We start from the raw sequence: 10,710 nt of genomic DNA on the forward strand, positions 1-10,710 counted from the left end.
GGGTCCCCCCAATATACCCAAGACCCCCATGATCCCCAATGCCCCCCACCCCCCCCATGGCCCCCAACCCCCCCCGATGTCCCCACCCCCCAAACATCCCCACTCCCCCCATCACCCCCACCCCCCCCTCACCTGCGCCCCCTGCAGCTCCCGCCGTCCCCTCCTCCTCCTCCTCCTCCTCCTGGGTCCCTGGGCAGATCCCACGACGCCTCCCCCTCCCCCTCCTCCCCCCACCCCCCCTCCCCCTCCCCCTCCCCCTCCTCCCCCCACCCCTCCCCCCCCTCCCCCTCCCCCCCCCCCACCCCCCCCAGCGCCTCCCCCAGCGCGGGCACCACCCCCATGGGCACCAGCGCGGCCATGGCGTCGGCGTCGTAGGCGAAGGCGGCGAGCGCCAGCAGCACCCGCGGGCGCCAGCGCCGGGCGCGGGGGTGGCGCAGCACCCCCAGCAGCGCGCGCAGCCCCGGCGCCGCGCCGGCGCGCAGCCGCGCGCGGTTCACGGCCTCGCGGCACAGCAGGCACAGCGCCCGCGCCCCCGGCTCCAGCAGCGCGGGGACCCCGGCGTCCGGGCGCCGCCGCAGCGCCCGCCACACCTCGGCCGTCACCGCCTCCACCGCGCCCATGGCGCCCAGCGCCGGGCGCAGCCACGCGCGGCTGCAGGCGGCCGCCAGCACGCACAGCGCCGCGTGGTGGCACGCGGGGGACACCACGGGGACGTCGGCACCGCGGTGGCACGCGGGGGACGCTTCGGGGACATTGGCACCATGGTGACACGACGGGGACGCTTTGGTGACATTGGCACCATGGTGGCACATGGGGGACGCTTCAGTGACATTGGCACCCTGGTGGCACGACGGGGACACCATGGGGACATCATCCCCCTGGTGACACGTGGGGGACGCTTTGGTGACATTGACACCATGGTGACATATGGGGGACGCTTTGGTGACGTTGGCGCCACAGTGACACATGGGGGACGCTTCGGTGACATCGGCACCATGGTGACATGTGGGGGACGCTTTGGGGACATTGACACCATGGTGACACATGGGGGACGCTTTGGTGACATCGGCACCATGGTGACACGTGGGGGACGCTTTGGTGACATTGGCACCATGGTGACACGTGGGGGACGCTTTGGTGACGTCATCCCCATGGTGACACGTGGGGGACGCTTTGGTGACATTGGCACCATGGTGACACGTGGGGGACGCTTTGGTGACGTCATCCCCATGGTGACACGTGGGGGACGCTTTGGTGACATTGACACCATGGTGACACACGGGGGACACCATGGGGACATTGGCACCATGGTGACACATGGGGGACGCTTTGGTGACGTCATACCCCATGTGACATGCCAGGGTCACCTTGGGGACGTCGGCACAGTGGTGACAGGCGGGGGACGCTTTGGTGACATCATCCCCCTGGTGACACATTGGGGACACCCAAGGGACATCGGCACCGTGGGGACACATTGGGGACAATTCAGTGGCATCATCCCCCTGGTGACACATTGGGGACACCTGGGGGACATCATCCCCCTGGTGACACATGGGGGACACCTGGGGGACATCAGCGCCTTGGGGAGATGCAGGGGACACTTTGGTGGCATCAGCGCCTTGGGGACACGTGGGGGACACCCGGGGGACGTCGGCACCTTGGGGAGACGCGGGGGACACCTTGGTGACGCCACCGCCTTGGGGACACCCTGGGGACACTCTGGTGACACCACCGCCTTGGGGACACGCAGGGGACACCCTGGGGACACCAGCCCCTCGACGACGATGTCCTGACGTTGTCCCCAGTGTCCCCGGATCGGTCCCCAAATCGGGTGCTGTGACCCCACCGCGGGCGCCCAACGTGGGGCGCGGTGACACCGGGGCCGCTCCGGCGACCGCGTTTTGGTGACACCCCCCCAGCGCTTCGGTGGCGTTGTTGTCGTGGTGACAACCCGGTGACACTTTGGTGACACTCCTGTTGTGCCGGTGTTGAGCAGGTGACGCTCTGGTGACACTCCCAGTGTTGTGGTGACAGCCTGGTGACACTCTGGTGACACTCCCAGTGTTGTGGTGACAACCTGGTGACGCTCTGGTGACACTCCTGTTGTCCCGGTGTTGATTAGGTGACGCTCTGGTGACATTCCCAGTGTCCTGGTGACAGCCAGGTGACACTCTGGTGACACTCCTGTTGTCCCGGTGCTGATCGAGTGACACTCTGGTGACACTCTCAGTGTTGTGGTGACAACCTGATGACACTCTGGTGACATTCCCAGTGTTGTGGTGACAACCTGATGATGCCCTGGTGACACTCCTGTTGTCCCGGTGTTGATCGAGTGACACTCTGGTGACATTCCCAGTGTTGTGGTGACAACCTGATGACACCCTGGTGACATTCCTGTTGTCCCGGTGTTGATCGGGTGACACTCTGGTGACACCCCCAGTGTCCTGGTGACAACCTGATGACACTCTGGTGACATTCCCAGTGTTGTGGTGACAACCTGGTGATGCTCTGGTGACATTCCTGTTGTCCCGGTGTTGATCAGGTGACATTCTGTTGACACTCCCGTTGTCCGGGTGTTGATCGGGTGACACTCTGGTGACACTCTCAGTGTTGTGGTGACAACCTGATGACGCCCTGGTGACACTCCTGTTGTCCTGGTGTTGATCGGGTGACACTCTGGTGACACCCTCAGTGTTGTGGTGACAACCTGATGATGCTCTGGTGACACTCCCAATGTTGTGGTGACAACCTGATGACGCCCTGGTGACACTCCCGTTGTCGCGGTGTTGATCGGGTGACACTCTGGTGACACCCCCAGTGTCCTGGTGACAACCTGGTGATGCTCTGGTGACATTCCCGTTGTCGCGGTGTTGATCGGGTGACACTCCGGTGACACTCCCGTTGTCGCGGTGTTGATCGGGTGACACTCCGGTGACACCGCCGTCGTCGCGGTGTCCCTGCGCGGCCGCGGTGACGATGTCCAGCAGCACGGGCAGCGCGGGCGCCACGTCGCCCAGGTCCGGGGGGTGCGGGGGCCCGGCGAGGGCGCGCAGCGCGCGGGTGACGGCGGCGCACGCCGGGTGACACGGGGACAGGCGCGCCAGGCGCGCGGACAGCGCGGCGATGGCGCCGGCGCGGCACAGGGCGGCGCGCGGGGACGCCGGGGACGTCGGGGACGCCGGGGACGCCGCCAGGACGCGCAGGGCGCGCGCGGCGCTGTGCAGGCACCAGGGGGTGACGCAGGACGAGGACAGGGACACCAGCAGCGGGACCGCGCCTGCGGGGACAGCGGGGACGCTTGGGGACACCCCAAGGGACAGCAGGGGACACTTGGGGACACCCCAAGGGACACCAGGGGACACCCCAAGGGACACAAGAGATGTCTCAAGGGAAACAGGGGACACTTGGGGACACCCCAATGGACACCAGGGGACACCCCAAGGGACACAGGAGATGTCCTAAGGGACACCAGGGGACACCCCAATGGACACCAGGGGACACTCGGGGACACCCCAAGGGACACCAGGGGACACCCCAAGGGACACAGGAGATGTCCTAAGGGACACCAGGGGACACCCCAAGGGACACCCCAATGGACACCAGGGGACACTCGGGGACACCCCAAGGGACACCAGGGGACACCCCAAGGGACACCCCAGGGGACACCAGAGACACTTGGGGACACCCTAGGGGACACCAAGGGGCATCTCAAGGGACATCAGGGGACACTTGGGGACACCCCAAGGACCCCAATAAGGGACCAAGGGGACACCCCAAGGGACACCCTGAGGACCCCAATAAGGGACCAAGGGGACCCTCCAAGGGACACAGGGGACACTTGGGGACATCCCAAGGGAGCCCCCAAGGGGACACTTGGGGACACCCTCAAGGGACACCAGGGGACACTTGGGGGCACCCCAAGGACCCCAATAAGTGACCAAGGGAACCCCCCAAGGGACACAGGGGACACTTGGGGACACCCCAAGGGACACCCTGAGGACCCCAATAAGGGACCAAGGGGACCCCCCAAGGGACACAGGGGACACTTGGGGACATCCCAAGGGACACCCCAAAGGGACACCACCAAGGGACACCAGGGGACACCCCAAGGACCCCTATAAGGGACCAAGGGAACCCTCCAAGGGACACAGGGGATACTTGGGGACATCCCAAGGGACACCCCAAGGGAGCCCCCAAGGGGACACTTGGGGACACTCTGAGGACCCCAATAAGGGACCCAGGGGACACCCCAAGGGACCAAGGGGACACTTGGGGACACCCTCAAGGGACACAGGGGACACTTGGGGACCCCTTAAAGGGCCCAAGGGACCCACGGGACACTCAGGGACCCCAAGGGACACCCCAAGGGACACGGGGGGACCCTGGGGACACCCCAAGGGACCCTGGGGACACTCACCGGCCTCCAGGACGTCGCGGGCGCCCTCGGGCTCCAGCGCCAGGTTGGCCAAGGTCCGGGCCACCCGGTTCAGGACGCTCTCGGGGGGGGACGAGGACAGCAGGGTCACTGCGGGGACAAAGGGGGGACACAGGGGGTCAATGGGGCTGGGACTGAACCACTGGGGATGGGGGGGGATTCTCCATTGGGGTCTGTGGGGCTGGGACTGAACCACTGGGGATGGGGGGGATTCTCCATTGGGGTCAATGGGGCTGGGACTGAACCACTGGGGATGGGGGGGATTCTCCATTGGGGTCAATGGGGCTGGGACTGAACCACTGTCACCATGGCAGGGGGACACTGACCTGGTATGCCCTGGGTGGGGAGGGAGGGAGGGGGGTCTGGACTGTCCCACTGTCCCCACGGGGGGGACTGGTCTGTCCCACTGTCCCCACAGGGCGCTCTGGACCGTCCCACTGTCCCCGTGGGGGGGTCTGGACGGTCCCACTGTCCCCGTGGGGGGGTCTGGACCGTCCCATTATCTCCACGGGGGGGGTCTGGACTGTTCCACTGTCCCCGTGGGGGGGTCTGGACTGTCCCACTGTCCCCACAGGGCGCTCTGGACCGTCCCACTGTCCCCGTGGGGGGGTCTGGACTGTCCCACTGTCCCCGTGGGGGGGTCTGGACTGTCCCACTGTCCCCACAGTAGGGACTGGACTGCCCCATTATCTCCACGGGGGGGGTCTGGACCATCCCACTGTCCCCGTGGGGGGGTCTGGACGGTCCCACTGTCCCCGTGGGGGGGTCTGGACTGTCCCACTGTCCCCACAGTAGGGACTGGACTGTCCCATTATCTCCACGGGGGGGTCTGGCCTGTCCCACTGTCCCCACAGGGCACGCTGGACCGTCCCACTGTCCCCGTGGGGGGATCTGGACCGTCCCACTGTCCCCACGGGGGGGGTCTGGACCGTCCCACTGTCCCCACGGGGGGGGTCTGGACCGTCCCACTGTCCCCACGGGGGGGGGTCTGGAATGTCCCACTGTCCCCACGGTAGGGACTGGATTGTCCCATTATCTCCACGGGGAGGACTGGACTGTCCCACTGTCCCCACGGTAGGGACTGGACTGTCCCATTATCTCCACGGGGCGGGGGGGGGGGTCTGAACGGTCCCACTGTCCCCACAGGGCGCTCTGGACCGTCCCACTGTCCCCACAGGCGGGTCTGGACCGTTCCACTGTCCCCACAGGCGGGTCTGGACCGTCCCACTGTCCCCACAGGGGGGGGGTCTGGACAGTGCCACTGTCTCCGTGGGGGGGTCTGGACCGTCCCACTGTCCCCACGGGGGGATCTGGACCGTCCCACTGTCCCCACAGGGCGCTCTGGACCGTCCCACTGTCCCCACAGGGGGGTCTGGACCATCCCACTGTCCCCGCGGGGGGGTCTGGAATGTCCCACTGTCCCCACAGGGCACTCTGGACCGTCCCACTGTCCCCGCGGGGGGGTCTGGACCGTCCCACTGTCCCCGCGGGGGGATCTGGACCGTCCCACTGTCCTCGCGGGGGTTCCCGCATCCCCCCGTTCCCCGCACTCACCCAGCCGGGGGATCCCGCCGAGGCTGCGTGCCTGGCGGCGGCAGCCGGGCTCTGTGCAGCAGTTCCCGAGGACGCTGAGCGCCAGGTCCAGGACCCTCCGCGACCCGTCGGGCGCCAGGAGCTCCAGCAGCGGCCCCAACCCGCCGCGCTCCCGGAACCGAGCGGCGCCGCCCGGCCGCCGCGTGTGGCGGGTCCGCAGGCTCAGCAGCGCCCGCAGCAGCCCCGGCTCGGCCCGCACCGGCCCCGGCGCGGCCGCCGCCGCCCGAACCGCGTCCACACAGCGGCCGAGCGGCTCCGCCATCGCGGCGGCGAAGGGGCGGGCGGGCGGGCGGACGGCGGCCGGGAAGGGACACCCCGCGGCGCGGCGGGAAATGTAGTCCCGCTGTGATTGGCTGCCGCGCCCCGCGGGGACGATGGGAGATGTAGTCGGCTGCCCGTGGGGTGTGATGGGAAATGTAGTCCCCGCCGCCCGCCGCCTCGGTGGTTGGTCCGCCATGTTGGCCCGCCATGTTGGTCCGCCATCTTGAGGCGCCGGGCGAGCGATCGTGTTGGCAAGTAACGCCTTTGTTTGTTGTTGTTTTGGTTTTTAATTCTCGTTTTTCCACCCAATTTAAGGGCCGGGACACGCGCTTTGGGGCAGTTTCACGCAATCCAGGGCAAGTTTCGTCCGATTCGGGGCCAATTTCATCCAGTTTCACTCAGTTCAGGGGACCCCCACCCCCCCGATTCGGGGCCGGTTTCACCCACTTTGAGGCGAATTTCACCCAATTCGGGGCAAATTTCACCCAGTTCGTGTCCGTTCTCTCCATTTTGGGGCATTTTCCGCCGTTTCAGCCTCTTTTCGGGGGTAACTCACCCTTTTTTTGGGCGCATTTCCCTGAATTTCAGCCTAATGGGCCGTTTTCCCGCCATTTTTTGGCTGGATGGTTTTCCCGCCATTTTTTGGCTATTTCCCCCATTTTGAGCCATTTTCCCCCATTTTGCCTGTTTTCCCGCCATTTTCATTTTTGGCCTTTTTTTCCCCATTTTGGTCTTTTTTTCCCCATTTTTGGCTGTTTTCCCACATTTTGGCCTTTTCCCCATTTTTGCGTTTTATTTTCACCATTTTCAGGGTGTTTTCCCTCAAATCTCCCCCCCCCCCCCCACACAGGCAGCACATTGGGGTGGTTCATTTTCACCACTTTTGCCTTATTTTCACCATATTTTTTTACTATTTTTGGTGCTTTTTAACTGAAATCTCATCCCCCACCGTGCAGCGCGTCGTGTCGCTTCATTCTCAGGGTTTTTTTTGCCCGATTTGATGTTTTTTCCCTCAAATCTCGTGCCCCACGAGCGGCACATTGTGGCGCTTCATTTTGACCGATTTTGGGTTTATTTTCACCGTTTTTTTTGCCGATTCCGGCGTTTTTCGCCCGGAATCCGTCCCCCGTGTGCAGGTTCGTCCTCGGGGTCCTTTTTGCCCGATTCCGCTGGTTTTCGCCTCAAATCTCGTATCCCGTGGGCAGCGGGTTGGTTCGAGGGGTTTGTGGAACAGCGAGTGGTTTCCCGTCGCCCCACTGAATGGCTGCCACAAAAACACACGAAATCACCCCAAAATCACCCCAAAAACACAGGAAATCACCCCAAAATCAACCTCAAAATCCCCCAGTTGCAACGAAAACAAGATAAATCGCCCCAAAATCGCACCGTTTCCCGCACATATGGCACCTAAACTGACATCTTTGCCACCATAATGAAACATTCACCCAAATCCCCCAAAATCGAGCTGGTACATCCATAATGACACATTAACACATACACCCCAAATGCAGATTTAGCCCAAAATGCCCGTTTACACCAGAATGACCCGTTTACCCCCCAAAACACATCATTTCACCCAAAACACCCCTTTTTCCCAAAACACCCCTTTTCCCCCAAAAACACATCATTTCACCTCAAAACACATCATTTCCCCCCAAACCATCCCATTTGCCCAAAACCACCCCATTTCCCCCCAAACCCTCCTATTTCCCCCCAAAACCCCCCCGTTTCCCCCACCAGAACACCCCGTTTTGCCCAAACCCGCCCGTTTTTCCCCAACCCCCCCTGTTTCCCCCCCAGAACACCCCGTTTTTCCCCAAACCCCCCTGTTTCCCCCCCAAACCACCCCATTTTGCCCAAACCCACCCGTTTTTGCCCCAAACCACCCCATTTCCCCCCAAACCCCCCTATTTCCCCCCAGAACACCCTGTTTCGCCCAAACCCAACCGTTTTTGCCCCAAACCCCCATTTCTCCCCAAACCACCCCATTTGCCCCCAGAACACCCCATTTTGCCCAAAACCCCCCTGTTTTTCCCCAAACCCCCATTTCCCCCAGAACACCCCATTTTTCCCCCAAACCACCCCGTTTTGCCCAAACCCGCCGTTTTTGGCCCCAAACCACCCCATTTCCCCCCCAAAACCGCTCCGTTTTGCCCAAACCAACTCCGTTTCCCCCCAAACTGCCCCATTTTGCCCAAAAACCCCCCTTCCCCCAAGAACACCCCGTTTTGCCCAAAACCCCCCCGTTTTTCCCCAAAACCCCCTGTTTCCCCCCAAACCCCCCCTATTTCCCCCAAACCCCCCTATTTCCCCCCAGAACACCCCGTTTTGCCCCAACCCCCCCCGTTTCCACCAAACTGCCCTGTTTTGCCCAAACGTGCCGGTTTTTGCCCTGAACCCCCCCATTTTTCCCCAAACCCGCCCCGTTTCCCCCCAGAACACCCGATTTTGCCCAAAACCCCCCTGTTTTTCCCCAAATCCCCCATTTTCCCCAAAACACACCCGTTTCCCCCCAAAACCCACCCCGTTTCCCCCAGAACACCCCATTTCCCCCCAAACCCCCCTGTTTCCCCCTAAAACCCCCCCATTTCCCCCCAAACTGCCCCATTTTGCCGAAACCCCCCCCTATTTCCCCAAACCCCCCCGTTTCCCCCCCAGAACACCCCGTTTCGCCCAAACCCACCCGTTTCCCCCCAACCCCCCCCATTTCCCCCCAGAACACCCCGTTTTTCCCAAACCCGCCGTTTTTCAGCCCGAACCTTGGTGCGGATGCGCAGGTGGTGGTAGGCCGGAACGGGGGCGGCGGGCGGTGCCCCCCGCGCTGCGCCAGCCACACGTTGGCCATGCAGACGCCCACCGACGGCAGCGCCACCAGGAACGACAGCGACCGCCACAGCCGCCCTGCGCGCCAAAACGCGTCACAACGCCCCAAAACGCCCCAAAACACCCCAAAACGCCCCCGCGCCCCCCAAACGGCTCCAAAATGGCCAAAACGGCAGGAAACGGCCCCGAAACGGTGCGAAACGGCCCCGAAACGGCGCCAAACGGGCGGGAACGGCGCGAGAGAAGGGGCGGACGCACGTTGGGGCTTCTCAAAACAGGCAAAACCAGCCCAAATCTGCCTGAAATTGCCCCAAAATGGCCCTGAAACGAAGTGGTTCTGCCCCAAAGTGCACCTCAAATATACAGCCCAAAGCAGCCCCAAATCTGAGGGAAATGGCCCAAAACGGCGCCGAACAGGCTGGAATGGCGCGAGAGACGGGGCGGACGCACGTTGGGGATGCCCAAAACAACCCAAAATCTGCTCAAATTGCCCCAAAATGGCCCTAAATCTGCCTGAAACTACCCCAAAACATTCCCTGAATCTAAGTGGTTCTGTCCCAAAATGTACAGCCCCAAATCTGAGGGAAATGGCCCCAAAACGGCGCCGAACGGGCGGGAACGGCGCGAGAGATGGGGTGGATGCCATGTGGGGATGCCCAAAATCAGCCCAAAATAGCCCAAAATCTGCCTGAAATTGTCCCAAAATGGCCCTGAATCTAAGTGGTTCTGCCCCAAAGTGCACCCCAAATATACAGCCCAAAGCAGCCCCAAATCTGAGGGAAATGGCCCCAAAACGGCGCCAAACGGGCGGGAACAGCGTGAGAGACGGGGAGGATGCCATGTTCGGGATGCCCAAAATCTGCCTGAAATTGCCCCAAAATATTCCCTGAATCGAAGTGGTTCTGCCCCAAAGTGCACCCCAAATCCGTGTGGTTCTGCCCCAAAATATACAGCCCAAAGCAGCCCCAAATCTGCATGAAACTGCCCCAAAACGCACCCCGAATACCCCCCAAATCTGAGGGAAACTGCCCCGAAACAGACCCCAAAATAGACCCCAAATCCATGGGATTCTGCCCCAAAACCACCACAAAACACACAACACAGCCCCAAATCCCCCAAATCCACCCCAAAATGACCCAAATCCACCCAATTCACCCCAAATGACCCAAATCCACCCCAAAGGGCCCAAATCCACCCCAAATCCCTCAAATCCACCTCAAATGACCCAAATCCACCCCAAATGACCCAAATCCCCCAATTCACCCTCAAATGACCCAAATCCAGCCCAAATGACCCAAATCCACCCCAAATGGCCCAAATCCACCTCAAATGACCCAAATCCCCCCGATTCACCCCCAAATGACCCAAATCCACCCCGAATGACCCAAATCCACCCCAAATGACCCAAATCCCCCCGATTCCCCCCGAAATGACCCGTTTCCCCACCTCCTCTGTGGGTCGTGGCCGCCATCCCCCTCCCCCGCTGTGGGGCAGCCCCACAAGTGCCCACAGCCAAGGTCAAGTGCAGCCCCGCCCCCCAACTCCCCCCAGCCAATGGGCGGAGTCTCCGCCCCCCCTAAATATAGACCCGGCCTAAA

The 10,710-nt window shown here is 62.6% G+C and overlaps 2 protein-coding genes across 2 annotated transcripts; both read right to left on the minus strand.

The window, feature by feature from the left end:
- Window positions 1–308: 308 nt before the first annotated feature.
- Window positions 309–6,304, minus strand: LOC308051166 (uncharacterized protein; the record flags this gene model as incomplete). The annotated part of the gene is made up of 3 exons (XM_080361496.1): window positions 5,990–6,304; window positions 4,418–4,525; window positions 309–3,277 (listed from the first exon to the last, which is right to left on the minus strand). Coding segments are annotated over exons 1-3 (3,378 nt in total), but the record flags the coding sequence as incomplete, so codon positions are not given.
- Window positions 6,305–7,470: 1,166 nt separating this feature from the next.
- LOC308051168 (cytochrome c oxidase subunit 6A2, mitochondrial-like) lies at window positions 7,471–10,583 on the minus strand (the record flags this gene model as incomplete). The annotated part of the gene is given in 5 exon segments (XM_080361498.1): window positions 7,471–7,512; window positions 7,515–7,553; window positions 9,049–9,080; window positions 9,083–9,190; window positions 10,559–10,583. Coding segments are annotated over 5 exon segments (246 nt in total).
- Between the last annotated feature and the right edge of the window lie 127 nt (window positions 10,584–10,710).

The sequence above is a fragment of the Nesoenas mayeri genome, assembly GCF_963082525.1.
Source record: "Nesoenas mayeri genome assembly, chromosome: 32".
Lineage (NCBI taxonomy): Eukaryota > Metazoa > Chordata > Aves > Columbiformes > Columbidae > Nesoenas > Nesoenas mayeri.